This window comes from Oenanthe melanoleuca, chromosome 5 (genome assembly GCF_029582105.1).
Source record: "Oenanthe melanoleuca isolate GR-GAL-2019-014 chromosome 5, OMel1.0, whole genome shotgun sequence".
Classification (NCBI taxonomy): Eukaryota; Metazoa; Chordata; class Aves; order Passeriformes; family Muscicapidae; genus Oenanthe; species Oenanthe melanoleuca.
The window spans coordinates 21,588,619-21,609,796 of NC_079339.1; the positions used below are offsets into that span (position 1 = coordinate 21,588,619).

The window sequence follows — 21,178 nt, forward strand, 5'->3', positions numbered from 1 at the left end:
AGAGAAACTTCTTAGCTGTGTAACACTGTAGGAAACTTCTCCAAATTCTCAAGTCTCACTCTTCCTTTGTATTGCCCTAGTTACAGAAAGGGTATCATTATACCCTTTCAAAGTGGAAAGAATGACTTGCAGTTGTAACATCTTAGAATAATTTGTCTTTGAATATACGACTGTGGTATTAGATTTCTGGTATTGTATAACAGTTTTGGGGCCCATAAGATCTGAAGAATGACTTTGAATATTTACCTCACATTTTCCTGCTGTATTTTAATAGTCTGAGTAACATCACTTGAAAAATATTCAGAAGTATTATTATTATTGTTATTATTATTATTGTTATTATTATTATTTCCAAAGGCTCTATTTCTGAGCTATTGCTTGGACCAGATTGAGAAAAGACTACAACACAGTGATAACTAAGAATGGGAGGTCTTCTGAAGAAAAATCACTGGAAATCCATGGGTATAACTTCCAACCGTATTTGTTAGTCCTCTAATAGCAGCTTTTAATTGTAGTGCCTGCTTTAGAACATAAATCTTGTGTTTGCAATTAGGAATCGTTGCTTCATTAAGGTAAAAGCAGTGTTACTTTTTCCAGAACTAGAAGTTAGAGGGCAGGTTTGGTGAGGAAGAGTGGAAAATGCAACCAGTGTTTGCTAGGAATGTAATAAATGCAGTTGCAGATAAAAGGACATCAAGAAATGATAGTCACCTATAAAAGATTATTGAACTGGTCTGTAATTTATCTCTGCCTTAAATTAGTCATTTGCCCTGGGCATCCTGGAACTTGAGATCTGGATGGTTATGTATGAAGTTGACTTAAAAACAACCAAACATCCAAACCAAAGGAACTATACCCCAAACTCTGTGGCTGCATTGTGTGTATGTGAAATAATTGGAAAACACACAAAAAAAGAGTGCAGCAACCACTCTTCATAGTGCTAAACATAACTTTTAGCCAGACTCTAAAATATCAAAGATGAACGACTTCTGATGTTGAGTAGTCTGTCCTGAACAAATTTGTCAGATGCACATGCTTAGTCTGCTCTAATGCAAATTTTCAGAAAGAGAAACCACTTTGTTTTGGATGAGCTGGCAGCTTTCATGTAGCCTAGCTACTTTGGAATTACCTGAGTCTTCAGAGTCTTGGGAAGATTCATATTTTCAGCTGTAGCACTCAAATTTTGTGGAAAGTGGCATTCCTTTAGAAAAAGGTTTTGTGAAGGAAGCCTTCACAAAGCCTTCAGTCTTCACCGACTGAAAGCATTCTTTCTAGGGTAGCTCCCAACCTCTCCTTTAGGCTTCCTCACACCTCCTTCTACCTGTATTAAATTGCAAAGAAACAAAGAAACTAACACTACTGTAAGTTCTGACATCCTATATGCAAATTCCTATAGATGGACTTGCAAGGTTTTCCCATTTATGAAATACACTCCATTACAAAACAGACTATCTTTAAACAAACCTAGATAAAATTTGAATTATTTATCTGGGAGATATTTATTCAGTTCTAGATGTTTTAGTTTTGAACTGCTATTTTTCATAATGGCATGTCTGAGATTACAGCTATCAAAGATGAGTGCTAACCAGTTTGGCTGTTTTGGATAATCATACAATGCAAGCACAGGTGGACACCACTGGCACAGTTATTAGTGATAAAACTACATTTCTGCTATTAATTGTTTCATTTGAATTCATGCTGAAAATATTTACACGTGTGTACAGTGTATAAAATTGCCAGACCTGAGTATGACTGCAGAATACCCTGCCAGCATTTTTCTGATTGTGCACTTTGAGTGTGCAGTTGGCTGGGTCAGGTGAGTCTGACTCAGAGTGCTGCCTTCTGTTATCTTGCTCTTTAAAAATAACAGTGTTTTTACATCAAGATACTGAATATTCATGAATATATTTTTTTCACACATCACAAGGTGTAAAGATACTGATAGAAATTTTGGCCCTATTTCACAGAATTTTGAAATTCCCTCAAAATAAGAATTTTAGCAAAACAAATGGTAGTGATGTTGAGTATGAAATCCAGTTTTGCCATCAGTATTTTTCTGTGGAGGGGAAAAAATTGATTGCCTGTCCAGCTGAACTTCAGAAACAAACCATTTAACACAGTTGGTAGTAAGAGAAATCTTGATTTCTCCCCAAATTGTGTTCCTACTGCTGTATTTCAGCTGTCAATGGCTTCATAGTTTTTTATTTTATGTAAGTCCACCAATTATTGTAGCATATTTTAGTAGCTAGCAGGTTTGTGATAAACTGTTAGAGCTGCTTGGTGGGTTGCAATTTGCATTTTAGACCATGAATGCATTTGTGTGGATTTATGACAAAGTTTCGAACGTGGGGTCTCCTCTACACTACAGTGGGAAATTGGGTACTGGTTTTTCACATCATTTATGGGTTGCCTCAGGGAAGGCAATTCCAGTCCATGTCCGTGTGCCAATCTGTGGAGATGATACGCAGCATTACACTGCCCTGAGAGGCAAGAAACAGTATGCTGCTTTTTGCCAAGGGATCTGTGGAAGAGATCATAAAACTTGGATCAGATAAAAGCTCTTCCAGTCTTGAACTACTCCTAAAATCAGCCCAAATCATTCTTTATCCTTTAAGATTAAAATAAATAGTTGTTTCTACATCTCTTTTGAAGCATTAGTGTATGAAAAAGCTCATGTATGCTTAAACTTAATACTCGAGGGTTTTTTGAGGGTGCATCAGATCTGTTTAGCTTGTTGATGCTTATCAGCTCTGAATACTTAGTTTGACTTCTGGGGCAGTGCTGACAGCTAAGTGTGTCAACAGCTGACTTCATGAAAGGAAGGCCTGTTCAACTCCTGCCCATATAGTCCCTTATCAAAACTGTCATGCAGTGTGGCTGATGGCAGAATCTATTCTGAGGGAGAAATGCCAATAAAATGCAAAACACAGCCCTTCTCTAGCATTTTCTTTGTGTCAGCTGCAATCAACTGAGATTGTTTTCTTTTGTGGTTTTTTTTTCTTCTTTATTCCTGAAAGGGTGTGTTTTATAATTAAAAAGTAAAAACAAACAAACAGTAAAACCTCAAACCAAGATTGAGTCATATGTAAGGGCTAATGCAGTGGTGATAATAAAATGAGTAGCTTCCTACAATAAAATGTGTTTTTCTGTAATAAAAGTGCTTACAGGTGCTTTGTGTGCCTGTATATGCTGATTTCTTTTGTGTGTTTTTTCTTCCCATACTATTCAAATATTCAGTGTTTTATTTTAAGTTATAAAGGTAATTTGGATCAGTTTTGGTGTGTGCTGGTTTTAGTATTTTATTACCCACCCCATCATGTTCTCAAAAACTTTGTTGGAACACCGTTCAGATGTCAAAAGTGATACTTTATATTTCCTGTGTGATCTGTCCTTGGTGTCAGTGAGAGTTATTCATAGGGTTAGTTGGGCAGGGCAGAATTTGGCACAAGCTGAATTTTGATCCTATTTCATGAAGGCAGAAGTTTTGGATTTAAATTGTATTTTAGGATGGTAGTAATTAGTAGTGGGAAAATTAACTATTTTACACTAATTGATCCAAACTTGGACAAAATTTAAATGCTTAATTTGTTTCCCTTTTCAGAGATGCTCTGTCTGCCACTGGGAATCTTGTTTTAGGATTACTGCTCTGGAAAATCCTTCAGCCAGCTTGTAGATGGATTGCTCAGAGTCATAATAAAGTCAGGAGTTTCCAGAGCAGTGAGGAGGTTTGCCAGGCGACTTTCCTCCTGGGGGTGTATTTTTTTCAGTGTGAAAACATCTGTGTAATCAGCAAAAAAATATTTTGGAGTCTTAAGTATTTTCTGTAGGTAGTAATGTAGGAAACTTATGTTCACTAATTCTGTCAGTGCTTTTGCTGCTCCATAATTTATTTTTGTCTTAAACTCAGCAGTTCAGTAAGCCTAGCTAAAATGTGTTGGATAATGTTTTGAATCTTTGCATAGGTGGTAAATTTAGTCAGTCTTGAGGAAGACAGGTGTTTTTTGCAGAGAGAGAAAGATGGTGCATGTACTGTAGTACTCTGGTGTTTTAATGTTCTTTAGAGGCCATGGATGCTGCAGAGTGGTGAAGACATTTGTTTTATTTACTTTCGTGCTACTAGCTAGATGGGTTCACCAGATTCAGTGCACACACTACTTGACAGAGCCAGGTTATCCAGGTAGAATAAAAATAAACTGCCTATGCAAAGTATGGTCTCTGCTTCCCTGAGCCGTGCTTGGGGCGGAGGGGGTGGCAGCTGCTCCTGGGAGGAAGGGAGGCTTCCCTCGGTCTCTGGCTGTCTGGTGTCTGCATTCTCAGCCATCACGAATGTTTTCCTTTTGCAGATGACACGATTGGTGCTGCCCGGCATGCTGGAAAGGTGAGTCACACTAACACTATCCAGACAAAGTCATCATTATTTATAGGGGAGAATCCTTTCTTGAAAAATTCATTACTGTGACTAATCAGCCTAGTCTCCATGTTTTAATGGCAGAGTAATGCTGGGTGAGTCACGCTGATGGTGCATGAATCATCAGACGGTGGAAGCCTTTTCCACTCGATTCCCTTTTTATTTTTCCTCTCCCTTCTCCACTGTTGTGGTGATTCCTTTTAGAACAGAATTTAAAAGCCCGTCTGACTCATCAGCACTAACTCAACAACCTGCTATTCTGAGGGGGTGGTTACAGTTCCTGGGAATAACCTTCTTAAGGCTATTTCTCTAAGTCATTGTAAGTAAAATGGATGCAAAGAATATGTTCTCATTATACAGTAGGAGGTATATTGAGGAAAGACTGTGATCATTTGGAAAAGTAGAATTGGAGACCAGCTCTTTAGAATAACACACCACTGTAGACAGGGAAGACACGTACTGACTTTCCAGCTAGCTCCCAGGTGAAACCAAAAGGTTCACGATTTCCATTTAGTCCCCCCAGGCTATTTTCCAGCTGATGTTGGCTCTGCTGGCTGTTTGCCTTCTCTCTTGGGGTGCTAACCCTGCCTTGCTGAGGGTTGCCCTGGATCAGGCTTGAGCTGTGTTCACAGTACTGCAGAGAACTCTGTAGAGCCATGCATACAAATACAGCAGGAGTCTGTATATGGGGCAAGCCTCCAAATCTAGCAAAGATGATGGGGGGGGGGGGGGGGGGAAGGTTTATTTTGTGTCATCCCACTGTTTGAGTCTTCATTGCAGGCCAGAATTCAGTTATTCAAGTGTTGCACAGATGTTTCACTTTTAAAACAAAGCTTCTTCCTGGGTGCAAACTGTCAGAGCTAATGGTCAGTGTCTAGCACATCAGGTGAGCTAAGATTTTTACTTAGCCAATATTTCATATAAAGAGGTTTGAATAAGAAATAAAGACCCAAGACTGCGCTCTGGGGCAGGAGTGTAATATTTCACAGTGAAGCTGGAGTAGAAGGTGAGGATTATAGTATGAGGGTGATACATAATCAGGGCTTGTAGGTCAGAAGCTGCTCCTTGTCCTTGTACTATTTTTGACAGACAAAGGGACTTGTTTTTTGTGTAACCACTCTCCTCTGGAGGTGCCTTTATACTTTTGAGGGGATTTAATGTTTCATAATTAGGTTTTGGAACTCAAAACTCTTAACAGTTCCTTGACTCAGTTTCTTCTTTGTTTAAAGAAATATTGTAGCTATCCATTTGGTAGTTATCTCTTAAGCTTCTCAGGACAGAATGATGCATACTCTACTTATAGAATATCCTGTATAGGTTTTTCTGTTACATATCCACATGGGTAAGGTGATTTGAATAAAGGCAGCAAACCAGGATCCTGCTGACTTCTGGTTGTGACTCCCTTGAGCACACAGTCTTTCCTCTTATTTCTCTAACTGCATGACTACCTCAGGGATTCCAAGGATAAATGTTCAAGAAGCCTGGAAAGAAAAGGTGGTTAAAAAAAATTAAGTATGCATCTTGAATTTTTTCCTGAATATAAGGAACAACTTTAAAAGACTGCTCCATTTGGATTACAGCCTTGGTTTCCATCTTGGGGAAAAATATTTGAAAAAGCTTCCATTTTTTGTTTGATTTTTGTAAAGTTGATTTGGTTTACAGTGCACAGAAGCAATGCCTGCAGCTGCCAAATCCTGCACAGTCATAGCTCACAGGCCATTAACACCACTAGGAGTCTGTAACCACAGGAGGACATGGATGTCCAGCAAATCCAAGGGCATGAATGAATTGGAGCTGGACTCAGCTGCTCTTTAGGTCAACCATATATTTCTCACATGGGACCACAGGCTAGAAAAAGAGCTCCAGACTCTAAGAATAAGGCTAGACTAAGAGTCTCATTGTCATTCCTCCCTTGTTCAAGGTAGAGAGCATGTTGAGTAGATAGATGTGACGTAGCATGCTAGAGCATCTTGCAGCTTGCTCTAGTGCATATTTTTGTGTATTTGAATGTTGGTTTTATGACAATATATTGCAAGATAAATACAAAAATAGAACATACTTTGCATGCTTTGTATCCAGGTCTGATAAGAGAAAACAAAGCTACATCTTGGTATGCCTTTTTATTTATAATAAACACAGCAGCATTAGATGAATGCCACTTCTGGTAATGGCATTTAGATTATCTGCTGTGACTTCTCTCTTGTGCTCTGAACACTTAAAGTGACAATTTATTACCTGAAGCTTCCTATTACACTTAAATGAGCAGTTCCAGTATAAATACTCAGGCTACTGTCTGTGATGGGAAACTCATAGAACTGAAAATCAAGGCTTGATGTCTTTGGGAACAAAAAAAAGCCACCACCACCAAAAAGCAGTTGGCTGTTGCTAGACAAATACCAAACTATCGTATTTATTGCCAGGAAAGTAGCAAGTGCATAATTACATTACAGAAGAAGCTTGCTCTTTCCACTTGGCATGCAGCTGGAGCAGGCGCTGGTTGCCACAGCAACAGGGAGATGGCTAAATATAGCCTTCCTGGTGCTGGACCACTTAAGGTAGAATGACAGGGAGGTGTGAGGGTGTGGGCCTGGCTTTCTTCATCTTAACCAACTTTTTCTGTTTGGTTTTGGTTTGTTTTTTTTTTCCCATTAACAGCACAGTTGAATTAGATGGAACCAAAATTTCTTTTTATCACACTGATGGTTGAGTAATTAATCAGATCCCTCCCAAAAAACATCTATTCTGCAGTTCATCTAAGAAGCAGAATTGTTATTGGAGTAATTGAGAGTGTTCCCCCTACTTACGTGCTTCTCAATTTCATTTTATCTCAGGGTTTTAAGTTGAGCTTTTAAGGCTAGGACTGTTTTCTTTAAAATGTAAAAATGCAAACCACAGAATCCCCAGCACTGACTGCTTCAAAGAGACCAATACACAGAGCTTTTTCAAGGGGCTGCTCTTAGTGTTTTGTATTTCCAAGAGGGCTTTCTTCACTTGGTCAAACCATTAATTCACTCCATCTAGGTGGTGGTCACGACTCCTGCTAGAAAGTTGCAGTGCAGCCAGACGCTGCGAGACCTGTGCTTGCAGCCTGAATGTCAGCCTCTCTTCTAAAGCTTCAGTTTGTTTTAAAAGCGTGAGGCTCGTGTTTATCCATATCAATGCTTATCCTTCTTTCAATCCTCTTAAGCTTTTGTCCTCTGTTAAGTTTTGTGGCAAGCGTTCCCCAGTCCTAATATGAGAAGAGCACTTTATTTTATCGGATCTGAGTTTCAGCCTTTCGTTTAAATAAATGTCATCTTCCTTTTGTATTCTGAGAGGATAAATCAAGATCTTGATCTTTATCATTTGTTAGTTTGTGTACTCTTACCATGGCTGCTTTTAATAGTCTCTTAAATAACAAAATTGATGTATCAGGGTGGATTTTTTTCTTCTCTTCCTCTTTCTTAAGTCATCAGTTTCTTAATATTTCTGCTCAGTATTTGGAGGTATAAAGATGGTTTGTAGACTGTAAAACAAGATTTTGGTGTTGGTGGAGGATCTGTTCCTGCCGTTCCCAGCTTTCTCTTGTTTGGTTGGTTTTGGTGACTGCTGCACAGAAGGAACTCCCTTGTCCAGCTTTTTCATGCAGGAGACAGTTGATTTAGAGTCCTGCAAGGTTTGTGAAGAATCACAATCTTTTCTTTAGTATGCATTGTTGGTTATTGATGCTCTCTTAATATTGATTTTTCATCTGCTATTCTGTAGTCTGTTCACATAGCAGCCTGAGCATTTTAAAAAGTTCCTTATAGTATTCTCCAATCTGATAATCTCTTAAAATGCATAAATACTCATTTCACTCCTAATCTCCATTTGAGCTCATGAATAAATATCAGTCACCACCTGTCTTGATATGAAAAACTTCTAGCATTCACTGTTAACCTTTTGCTGTCTTGAAAATTCCTGATTAATTTGTGATCTTATGCTTTCTATGCTATGTATTTTGATCCATGCTATACTTTATTTCACCAACTAAGCCTTGTAGGGATGTCCTGAAAAACACAATGAACTTTGGCAAAGGTGCTTGAAATCCTGAATGACTGAAATTATTCTTTTGTCACATTTGCCATCTCATTCCTCGAGAAAAATCAGTCACAGATGTAATTCACACTTGTATCAAGTGTGAATCAAACAAGCCACGCTGGTTTTAATCTATTGTCATGATTTCCAAAGCATTTATATTTTTAAAATTTTTAACAGTGACTTAACTTACTGTTTGTTTTTAAGATGGTTACTTAAATGATTGTGGCAGCAGTGGTGTAAGATATACCTGATTAAATAAATAAGATGGAAACTCATGTGAATCTGCAGGAGTTGAGCTGTGTGATGTCTACCTGCATGAGTGCATTGAGCATGGCATACTTATGCTATGTTGAGGTAAACTGGCTTGAATGTCCAGCAGGGTAAGAAGTAGAGATTTGTCTTTCACTATGTTGGACTGTCTCGCAGTATCTTCTAATGGAGTAATTGCTGTAATTTGCATGAAGCCTTCCAAATCAATTCTTTTTTCTGCCTAGCACTAAATATGTCTGGTTTTATAGGTAAAACTAGTCTCAAAAATAGATATGGCTCAAATGAGTCTGTATTGGGAGGTCAGGAGCCTTCCTGTCCTACCTGCATGTGCTTTAGAACAGCTTGACAGAGCAGGTGGTCACTAATTTCGGGTACCTTTACCAAAATACTCTTGATGAATACTTTCAGTGGTAATACAGTTGTAAGATAACTTCCATTTTCTGTGTTCATCCACTGAATATCTTCCATATTTATTAAAACACTTCTATATTTGAGCAGTAGATTCAGATGCTTGCTATCTTGAAGATCCATTATGAAGTAGTCTTTAGAAGATGAAAGGAATTATCAAAGTGTAAATCATACAGCAAAACTGTGTTGCCATTTCTGCCATCTTATCCCAAGATTTTGAAGCTCCTGTTGAACTTGTGCCTGTTTGATTCAATGGTTTGCATAGTTTGGCTCATTGGGTGTGTATGTATATGTGTATATAAATACAACTTTGATTCTCGTGCTGTATTGACCTTGGAGTTGTTCCTGATTTATACCAGCTGCTTGGATACTTCTAAGTGTGCATAAAGTGGATTTCAATTCAGGATTTGGTTGGGGTTTTTAAACAGATCTTAATCTCAGTTGCATTCTAAAGGGCTTTTTTAGGCTTGCTTTAATTTTTGGAAACATGAAAGATGTTTCCTTTATTTCATGATAATGTATCTTTGTTTCCTTTCAGATCAAAAGGAATAATCCTGAATATCGCATCAGCTTCAGGGATGTGTCCAACTCCACTTCTGACTCTTTACTCTGCAACCAAGGTAAGTGTTCCTTTCCACACTGAAATCAAGTGTCAAACATAAGCAGCACTTACAGGGATAAATGTTATGGTGTCCATCTAGTGGTGCTTTCATGAACTAAAAGTACAGAATTTCTGTCTTGAGATTTTCTAATAGTGGAAGCTAAAAGTTTGAGAGAAAACTGAGTGCAAGGGTTTACTGGCATGCAAAGGACTATTTTATGTATTTCTTCATGCATCCCATTTTTACATGGAAAACGATAGTAATGTACCAAGCAAACCTGTGTAAGGCTGAGAAAGGACATTGACTAAGCTTAACAGAGTTTCTTATTTTGGTTTTGAAACTTCTTTCCCCTAAATTCTGAGATGATTGTATGATCTACATTTCATCTGAAGTTCATCTGCTCTGGTTTCTCTTTGTGTCACCAGGACAGTTTGATCTTTTTTCTGGTCTTATTTTTTTTTTCCCAAAGATACTTTCAGGGGATTCTAAAATGTTGCCTTAAAATATCTCCAGTGAATGCCATAAAGACAGAATGGGGGTACCCAGCATGGAACTGAGGCATATGCGATAAAACAGAATGTATGAGACATTTACACTGGTATTAAAGCACTACATTTACACTGGTATGGCACTACAGCTTTTTCAGCTATACCTGGTAATTACCTTGAATATTTCAAGCATCTCAGAATCTAAGCAGAACCTTGGCAGGTTGAAGAAACCTTCAGTAGTGTCATTCATGTCAGAACAGATTCACATTTCCTCTAGACTCTTAGCAACATCTTCATATTCCCAGAAGGGAGTTGATACACACTATTTTATTCATACTAAAGGAGGGGATTATTTAAGTTTGAAGCCTGAAGTAGCTTTAACTGATAATAAAATTTCCCATTGAAATAGCTGTTTTTTGAGAGGACAGTTCTTTGTTTTAATATAAATGATCACTTTTGTTCTGGCAGTGCTTCAGATTTATGGAATCAATTGAGCTTCTGATTTTAGTGATAATGTACCTTACACTGCTTTGATTAGTCTTTTTTTTCAATGGGAATCTGAAATATTTCTTCCCCTCCCCTTAAAAAACTAAGTTACAGGTCAAATAACCTGCCTATTCTCAGCACTGCCCATCTTCTACAGCAAGATTAGTAAGCATGAAAGTGACTCCCCTAATGTAGCTATAGAAAGACTGTATCTGCAGTTTCAAGGGATTTTTTTTTTCCCCTCATCTATTCAAAGGGGATTTAAAGCATAATATCCTTCAGGTGTAAGTCAATGACTTTGACTAATTATCAGGAACAAATGTGGTCTAACTATTTAACCTTCCTGTGGAGAATTCCCTAGTTTACATTGAAATGAGATTCTTTTAAAGGAATCATAGTGCTATATTTTGACAGGTTTACCTATCTGCATTAATGCTAATGAGAAGTGAAATATGATTATATCATTTCCCACCTCACCCCCATGCCTTTACTGTTTGGATTATATTTGGATATCCAAGGAGAAGAAATTTTCTAATATGCAATGCTTATCTGCTTATTCAGGGAATGTTTACTTAGAAAGCATTCTTAAGACTTCAGGTTCAAGGTTGTTTGAGGCTTGAGCTTGTGGAGGTAGAAAACCCAATTTGTCTTGAAATAAATTTTTCAAGAGGCCAAACTCCAAAGCTTATTTATATACTGGAAGTTGCTTTCTCTTCTCAAATAAAATGTACATTTTCTTTATAGCAAGCTCTTTGCAACCAGTAGAGAAGACAGTCCTTTATAAATCATCTCCATATCTGGAGCAGTAGCCAACATCAGGACTTTTGTCATGGAGGATTAGTTAGAAAATTGAATGATCAAAGCACTTCCATAAACATAATATAGTTATTTTTGTTTGATTATCAATATAATCTGTGCAGTTATTACACAGGCACCTGCACCAAACTATTTGGCATGTCCATGCAGGTACCTTCCTGTTGCAAGAGGATGGTCAGAGGATTCACTTGAAAAGTTGCTGCTAGGCCAGATTTTCAGGCTTGTTCATGTTGAGTACTGAATTTTGTTATGGACTTATACTCAGGGGAGAAGAAGAAAGAAAGAGCAGCTGAACAGCAGATCAGCTTTTTATTTTAGTTTAAGTTTAGTTTAAGTTTTTATTTTTAGTTTAAGGAGCCTCCTGCTACTTTATACATGCAATTTGAAGAAGAAGAGTAAAAGGACCTACCTGCTACACAGCAAATCCCAGTTTTATTTCAGATCTTCCACGTATTCTCAAGAAGATTGTCTATAGAAAGAGTCCAGTAGTATGGGATTGTTTCTGTTGCTTCTTTTTTAGGCTGAATTCAGTAGGATGGCCTTGATAGGAAAAACACTGGCCACTGCAAACTGAGTCGTGGTTTCAGTTAGGACTTGTGTTAAATCACTGGGGATATGGTGGCCAAAGGAAGACTGTAAAGGAGATGCAGTACTGGAGCTTTGCTGCTTGGTTTGAATTTGGTGTGAAGCAACTGCTTCTTAAATACTTAATATTTATTTTAGTTTCAAGCATGGATGGGATGATTTAATTCATTCATTCAGTTGAAGGTACTCCATTCGCCTTTGCTTGTATCACTGCACTAAAACAAGAAACCATAGCAGAACCTGGTACTTTGTCTCAGAGGACATCAGGGTCAGGTGGAAAGGTGGTTTAGTAGAATTTGGGAAGTGGAAATCTGCACTGGTTTGAACTGCTGAGTAGCCTTTAATTCTTAGGACAATATTTCCTGGCAGGGTTAAGGAGGCGGCTGTATCAGCTCTAAGAGCATCTTGAAGGCAGGTGCTAACATCCACCTTTAAGCCCTTTAACTTCTTTCTTTGACCTTTCAGTCTTGCAATTTCTAAAACTTTCAGAAGTTTAGAAGAGAATCTGTGGAGGTGGACTTGAGGATTAGGAAGGAGTGTCACCATAGGGTGGCATTTTTTAGAAGTGTAAAGGCAGAAGACTAAGTGTTTAAACACTGTGGTCTAAAAACCATGCACAAGAGGAACCCAATTAAATCACGCTTAAAAATATCTAAGAAGATGGCATAAGTAGTGAGCAATGTGAACATGAAGTTGTCTTTTCCTCTTTTAACTAGGCTTTATTTCACAAATCTAGTTCATTTTTTGACTAAAGTAAAAAGGGGTTTATTTGTTTAGATTGAGCCTTGCTTCTGTAAAAATACTTCATAAGCATGGAGTTTCTATTTGAATGTCATATGCAGAGTTTCATTCAAAACCTAGGGTTTTCACTTTGAAAACAGGAACTCCAAATAGTAATTCAAATACTCTTACTCAAAACTGTTAAACTAAAGTTTCCATTGTAAGGTGTAGAATGCTGCATGTTTCCCTTCTTCTCTCTCCAGGCTTTTGTGGATTACTTCTCCCAGGGCCTCCATGCAGAATACAACAGCAAGGGCATCATTGTGCAGGTGAGTAGTTTGTTTCATGTAAGTGTGGTTGCCACAGCAACATTGGTGTCTTGGCAACAAAAAGGAATCAGCATATTCTTATTCATGAGTGTGTGACACAGATTAAGGATAAGGATTTCCTTTGATCCCATTAGTAGCTTTCTTAAATTACTCTGAAACCATTGGTCTTGAAGCAACAAAAGACATGGTTTGGTTTTCTGTGGTTTCAGTTGATGGTGCTAATTGAACCTTTATGGATAAAATATTCCATACAACTGTGCACAGTACTGCAGAAGACATCTTTATGGAACTTCATCTACTGGAATACACTTGTGGAACACATTTCTACAGGCATTCCATGGATAACAGGTTGAATGACTGGAATAGTAGAATCCCTACAGTATCAGTGAATCAACTTCTAATCTAAGCATAGTTGAAGAATGAAAAAAAGACTCAAAGATCTTTCATGTGCAATTGACTGATATTGCTAAGGAGTCTTGCTTCATACCCCTCTTTGCCCCCTCCCCATTTGTTTACCTTCCTTGATTTTAATTATTTTTGGTGTGGCACAAAAGCAAATCAAGCCAGTTTCTCACAGTTTTATAGGATTTTGCTTTAATATCACTTCTCACATACTCTTCAGTGTTTGCTCCAAAGCTGGAATTTCCAGCTTTGGTCACAAACAGTAAACCTTCCATTGCTGATTAAACCTCTCCAGAGCAAGAATCAGTTTAATAAAGGTGGTATGAGATCTTACCTGTACTGTGAAGACAACGGTATCTCTTTTAGAAGTTCAGTTAGGGATCTTACAAACAGGATTAGCTATGTCCATGCCTCTCATTCTTCTGTTTTGTGTGGTGGTTCTCATAGCCATTTGAACTTCAAAGGCTTTATGAAAGATAATGAAGTTGCCTGATTTAAATGTGTAATCACCATACAAAAGAACACAACTCTTATTACTGGCTAATACTATAGGGAAGTTGTTGCTGGATTAAGGCTATGTTACCTTTTTGATGTGCTAGATTATTTTTTCCTTTTAAATACATTTAGTAAAACAAGAACATCTCACCAGAAAATATCCTGTCACATTTCTGAGAATGGATTGCATAAAGAAAAAAGACAGTTGTTGGGTGTGCTATTCCCATGCAGTCACCAACCCTTTAATGGGAACCTCCTGTAAACCCAGATTTAAACTTTATATTAAATATCTGAAGGGGAGTTGTATGTTTTGGGATCTGTTGGCAGTGGAGAGGAATCTAGTGAAGGGTGGACCCTGAAAGCATTCCAACTGCTTGAGTTCAGTTTTACACTGGCACGATTATATCTTGGTGTAGAGCTCCAAAAGCTTGACTTTCCCCCTTGGGTGCTTGATTCTGTGCCCTAGCACTCTGGGGTGTGCAGCTAAACCAATGTGCAGCAATAAAGGATGCATGAAAAGGTAGCGTTCTGAACAGGTACAGATTCAGCATACAGGGTCCTTTTGTGTGCTCTCAGTTGTTGAAGTGGATTTAGCTGGAGTAACTGTCAGCGTTTCATGTCTCCTTGTTACTTTGTCTTCTCACAGGGCTTTAGCTCCAAACTGTCCTGCAGCAGGTCGATGTTTACCATGTGGCAAGTTCCTTACAGCTTTCTCTTCACTTCTACCTTTCTTGATTGCTTCTATTTCTTCAGTGTCTTTCAAATTGTATTATTGGCAGATTTATCTCCACTATGAGACAGCTGTTTTTCAATAATTTTCATCTACATGCAATGTGGCCCTCTCTGTGATCACAGTCTCAAAATGAGACTCAAGGAACTGGTAGAGTATTGCCCTTTCCTACATCAGTAATATCAACTCTTCTGGGTGGACTTATTCCTGCTGAAGTCTGTCTCCAGACTGAGCCACAGGCTCCTTCAACACACGGCTTCACTGACAATAAAGATGGTGTGATTTTTTTTTTTTTTTTTTTTTGGGCCTGTGTTGTGGTACCACATCTAACCTCTGTTTTCTGGTGTTTTCTTAGGCAGAGCTGCTTATAAGTTACTTTAGTGTGAGGGTGCTTAGGGACAGATGTTGCAGGAGAAAGAAGTGTTACATCTTTGAGATGTGTTGTTTCTATGTACAGCTTTATCCTCCTCCCCAGATTTTGTCTAAATAGTGTTCTTAACAGTTTGAGAGAGGAATGAAGGAGGAGCAAGAACTGTTCATTTATGATTATGGAGTATCTGTTGAGACTGAAAAGGTAAATAACCCATGCTTGGCTAAAGGCATTCAGCACAGTATGAATATACATAGTATAGGAAAGGTTTCCTAGCTTTTGGGTGTAGAAAGCTAGGAAAAGGGCTTTTGGTGTCTTACATTTTTAGGATTATAAACAAATGAAGAATTAAATCTAACTTTCTGTATCTACAGTCGCGTTTTCCTGTACAAAGCTTCACAGGTTGTAAATGGTCTTTTGTGACTCTGGTGTTGGCTTAGGATGGTGAATTCCTGACAGCACTGCTTTTTATCCCTTAAATGTAGACAGTGAATTGCCATTGAGTTATGTGGGTCTGATTCTCAATAGCTGTCACAGCTTCAATTTGTTATGCTAATTTTGTTGCAGTCCATGTCCTTGTCCTCGTGTTTCAGCCTAAGTCACTAATGAATATTACAAGTACCTTCCTGTGAAGACTAGCTGACCTATCTCCTTCAATCCCTAAGGAAGATTGCATCCCTCTTAGATTTTTTTGAAGTACATCTCTATGACCTTCAGATGCATTACACTTTTAATTCCAGATTTGCCCTTCCAGCTAGATCATCATCATTGAAATAAGTTAACTTTTCCCATGCAACACCTGCAGAATACCGCTGTGTGAAAACCAGAAACAAAGTGCTGGTGGGATTTTACCAGTTTCTTCATATCAACCTCAAGTATGTGTCTTGCTCAAGTGGATTACCATCTGTGGAAGCTTAGTTTTGATAGTGCTTTTGTTGCAGTGTTGCAATCTTTGGATTAAAATATACTCTTCTGGCTGAAAGGTCTGCTTATTTTTTCAGAAGCAGCACAGTAATAGCATAGGTTTAAACTCTGTGTGTTTTTACATGAGGAAAAGAGATAAAAGAAAAGAAATGAGGAAGGAGATGACAATGACTTTTCTCAAGACTTTTGAAAAGACCTCTCCTTGAAAGATTTCTGCAGACTCTTATGAAATTTTTGCTCTTTTAGTATGTCTAAAAATATTTATTGGTCCTTTGACCCTTTCTTTTACTCCCTTTTTAAACTTCAGTTAGTTATTGGCAGTGTCCCTCTATATTTCATTACTGTGCATAGCACAAGTATAACGGTAGAAACTTGCACTATCTGTTTTCTTTTATTGTATTCACTACGTAAAATACCAGACCACAAATTAATGAAAATGTTCATTTAAAAGGATTACCAGAAAGCTTTCTACCCTAACCTCCTGTTCTCCCAGCAGGTGGATTGCCTAGCAATTAGCAGTGGGATTGCTGCTGGCACTAGGTCATGGGCTAATTGTGGCTTTATCCAGCTGCATCTTGGAAACCTTCAAGGGCAGGGGTGCTGTGAGCTCTCTGGACTTTGTTTGAATTTTATATTGCTCTCCTAGTAAAAAGGCTTTGTCCCTAATGTACAGTCTTGACAGTATACAGCCAAAATTGACAGTTGTCCCTCTTGTCATTTGATCAGGCATTACCAAGAAGAGTTTGGCTCTTATCTTCATAACTACCATTGAAATAATTTTAGGTAAGATGTCACCACCAGCTTCCTTTTCACAACAGTCAACAGGCCCAGCTCTATCTCCAGGTATTCACAAAGGTGTGCTGTCACCAAACTGATGTCTAATGGCTTTACTTCCTCCAAAGCTTCTTAGCTTGGCTGTTTTGCTTTCTATACAAGTCAGCTTTGATTGATTAACTCTTCCATTTCCATTTATATCCCCCAGTCTGCTTTTTCCCACATTGGAAATGGATGGAAACATATTTGGCAACATTGGAGAGTTTCAGTCTTTTTACCTTTTAAAAAGTAAGGTTAAAAAGGTGATAAAATTGTGTAAACAAGCTGTTCTGGCTTTGGAGGACTTAGGACTTGACTATTCAGGACTTGAGATCTGACTTCTTGCATCAAAATAATATTCAAGAACCCAATTTTGAGTGTGAGCCAAGCATCAGAGCTATAAGCAGTAGCAAATGTTTTAAGTGAGCAAGACACATTGTAGTGACATAAGCTACTTTTAAGGCTTGTTTTGAAACTGTAGTGCAGGCTAAGCTTTCCCTGAATAAGGAGAGTTATTTGCCCAGGTAGTGTGGGTTATATCCATGTGAATGTAAAATGCTGAAAGGCTTTAAGCTGTGAATTTTTAAAAATTTGTTATGCCTGTTTTAGATATAGTTCACGAATCTCTGAATTCCTTGTGAGAAAGAAGAAGGGAAGAAAACTAAATAGATTCAGCAGGTCTCTTGATATCTATTAAAATAATGTCTAGTTAATACAAAGATGGCAAATCTAATGTATTTGAAATTAAGTACCTGTCTTTTTGTTTTCTGGAGTGCATCTGGGAAAAGAAAAACATTGGAGTGTAATCCCATGTTTCTATGTGCCTTGAAGGCTGTGGTACATCCAGTAGTGCTACCATATGCTTGCTTTTTCAAGTATCCTCATGCACAATTGTTTGCCCCTTCATTCTCTCCATTGGTGTAACTGGGTAATGCAGTTCACTTTTGAAGTCTGTTTTGAGCAGAAAAAGTGAATAAATCATATCTATTGCACCTTTCTTGGTGGAATGTTGCTGATATAATTTTTTGTTGAATAAGAAGCTTACAATTTTAACTTTTTAAAACATCAAACTAGAGATTCAACCTAGAAATGTAATCTGAAAAACAGATGCAGTTCATATTCTGGAGCTGAAATGAGGTACCTATGCTGCTATAGTAGCATAATGAGTAGTATTCTTATCTAAATATTTGTAGCTTTTGGTGAGTTTAAAGGCAGTGGTAGCTGCTTTCACTTCTGAAGTTTAGGTTTCCATGTTTTTCCTTCCCATTTGAAAGTGGACTCATATAGTATATTATTGAAAGACCTATTTATAGACAGAAGGGCACAGTTTTCATGTTCCTAGGTGAAGGAATGAGCAAGACATACCAATGTTTCCTGTTTGTAGTGGTAAAATTTCTGTTGAAATGTGCACAGCTATAGTATGGAAGGAAAGAGCATTGCTTCGTACTGTACATGTGCATTTCCCTTTCCTTCTCTAGCAGCATGAGGTTGGGATAGGTGGAATGAGATTTTGGATCCTCCAGGTCTATCTTGCCCTACTATGAATTTGCCTTTGTGCTATGAGCATCCCTCCATCAGCATATACATGTGCTGCTTCCTCTTGCTTCTCCACTACAGGCAGTTCTGAGACCCAGCATCACTTTTCTGTTTTGCTTCCAAACATTGCTATAGAAGCTCATTAACTGTGCTCTGTTTCTTGATCCTTCCTTCTGCCCTTCCACTCTGGTACTGATAATCTCTGTTCTCTGAGCCCTGATGTGGAGTTACAAGCTCTGTCTTTTGAATCTCTGGACATTCTTTTCTCATTCCTCCTCCTGCCTTCGTACAGGTGCCAAACTAGAGAGCTTTTACTATAAAATTCCTGTCTTGGGTTCTGTGCCTCCTTCCCAAGCAAACAATGTAGGTTTATTACAGAGAAGCAACAATACAGCATTTTCTATTTAACAACTGGAATGAAGTTCTGTACTTACAAGGCAAATTGTAGGAATGGCTTTTCAACCCTATGCTTGTAAGGGTGGTTTTTCTAGGGCTCCAGCTGGTGATGTTGGCTGTCAGGAGACAACTGAACTATGTCCAAATATGACCCATGGTTTATCCAATTAAAAAGTTTTTCATCTTATATTGGGATTCCATTATGATCTTAGAACTGAAAATAAAACTGGCTTAAGCTATAATTCAGTGTACAAATTATCTGATTTCCAGTTACTTCAGATCCTTGATGAATCTCTAAGTTAATATTCCCTGCTTTAACATGAGTTTTCCTGTGTGCAGAGTGTTCTACCATATTATGTGGCAACAAAAATGTCCAAAATCCGCAAGCCAACCCTTGATAAGCCCAGTCCTGAAAGGTATGTCAGAGCTGCCTTGGGCACGGTGGGCCTGCAGTCCCGGACCAATGGCTACCTACCTCATGCACTCATGGTAAGTCACCTTGGAAAATGTGAGGATCTGAAATGTCCTTTGTGTTTACTATGGAAAAAAGACTAATTATCACAGGTTATAGAATGCTGAGACCTCACTCCCTCTTATTTTTTTTTTTTAAATTTGGTTTGTTGTTTTGTTTTTTGTAGGGATGGATCGTGTCTCTTCTACCTACATCTACTGCCATTAATTTAATCATGAAAACAAACAAACAAATACGGGCTCGTTATTTTAAAAAAATGAAGGAGAAGTAAGTGGGAAGCAACTTGATCTTGGGAACCTGGGACTCCTGCAGGTTCCATACTATGCTGCAACATCAAGTAGACCTAATGTTTTAAAAACATCTCCAATTGTAGGTGTGCTTTCTAACAAGGGAACAGTCTTTGTTTTGAGGATACAGATGAAACAAGACTGTTGACTTCTAATATTGATTGAAAAATAGGCTTTATTTGTTTATAGATATTATGAGGGGGGAAGTGCTTTGAACTAAAATTGCATTGTGCTTTATGAAATACTTTCATGGACTTGATCAGACATCACGCTCTTAAGGAACATCTTGGTTATACAGTGTCCATCATATCTGTTATTGTGCTCATAGGTGAAGGACAGAATAAAAGTAGTTCTCATATATTCCTGGGCAGGTGGGCAGGAGAGGAAAGGGAGCATAATTATGTGAAAAGGTAACCTAGCACTATTTCCAGAGTATTGACCTCAAAGCTCAGGTTTTGGATACTTCCAAGGATTCTGTGCTATCAGTCAACTCACGAGTGCTCCCCTGCCTACATAGTCCAGTGTGATTTTTTGGTTATGAACTTGAGGAAAATGGGCCAAAAAACAAAACAAGTATAATAGCTCATCTATAAATATATACATAAAGTAACATTGCGGAAAGCATTTGAAATCTTGGGTCTTGAATACGGATTCTAACTTTTCAGTAATATGTAATCTTCATGATTTGTAATAACATTTTTAAAAGTTCAGTGCCTGCTCTTGTAATAGGTGGTGATAACACAATGTAGATAAATGTCACAAGTTACATGTTACATGCTGGTTGCTGTGTAAAAGATTATGGGTACTTTAAATGCAGAGCTTGAAATGAGTTACTCTCCTTGTTAGCAACAGTGGTTGAATTATTTTTCAAGTTATGTATCAGTCTGTCTTTTTGGTGAGGTCTTTTGAAATGTGAATCCTGAATATTTAGATGGCTTTAAAAAGGAGAACCAGGAAATGTCTTAAAGAGTAGAACAGTTTTAATTTAATTGCATTAAAATTAACTGATTTGTTTCACGGTTCTGTTCCAAAGTGGAATGCTTCTATGAGGCTCAAGTTACCTAACTCCTGAACACAGGGAACATGAGAAGTCTGCACTGCTGTTGTCTGTATATACCTACTCTTTATTAAAGATGTTGGTCTCTAGCATTCCTTTTTATAAACATAAATGTGTAAAACTCGCAAGGCAAATGAAATTGCATACAGCTATCACTGTTTTCTGTGGTGACTTCCCATGGTTGAAGAGGGAGGGGTTTTTTTCTGTCCTTCAAAGAATAATTTCAAGCTCTGATTTTGAAGTAAGATGTGTTACACTGAGACATGATTTTGGGCTAACATTTCTGTACATTGAAAAAACCTGAATACCGATGCAATGGTGCTGATCAAATCTGAGATGCAGATCCTGTCCCATAGTTTTCTTAATTTTTTGGAACAGGGATGGTGAAGTTGGTGGTATTAGTTCTCTAAGAGCACATGATTTGGTTTGCTCTGGATCTGATGTCAAAGCATTGGACTAAAAAATCTGTATGTTTTTGACTTTGTAAAACAAATAAAATGGAAATTACTCTTGAGTGTTAACGTG

General features: G+C 38.0%; 1 protein-coding gene across 1 annotated transcript in view; it reads left to right on the forward strand.

Annotated features, from left to right (window-relative positions):
• HSD17B12 (hydroxysteroid 17-beta dehydrogenase 12) overlaps positions 1–21,167 on the forward strand; it is an 81,182-nt gene extending 60,015 nt beyond the window's left edge. The window contains 5 exon segments of the mRNA XM_056491924.1: positions 4,344–4,378; positions 9,684–9,765; positions 13,106–13,171; positions 19,177–19,326; positions 19,476–21,167. Of these exon segments, the coding sequence (XP_056347899.1) occupies positions 4,344–4,378; positions 9,684–9,765; positions 13,106–13,171; positions 19,177–19,326; positions 19,476–19,580 (438 nt within the window). The 3' untranslated portion in view covers positions 19,581–21,167.
• Positions 21,168–21,178: the final 11 nt, after the last annotated feature.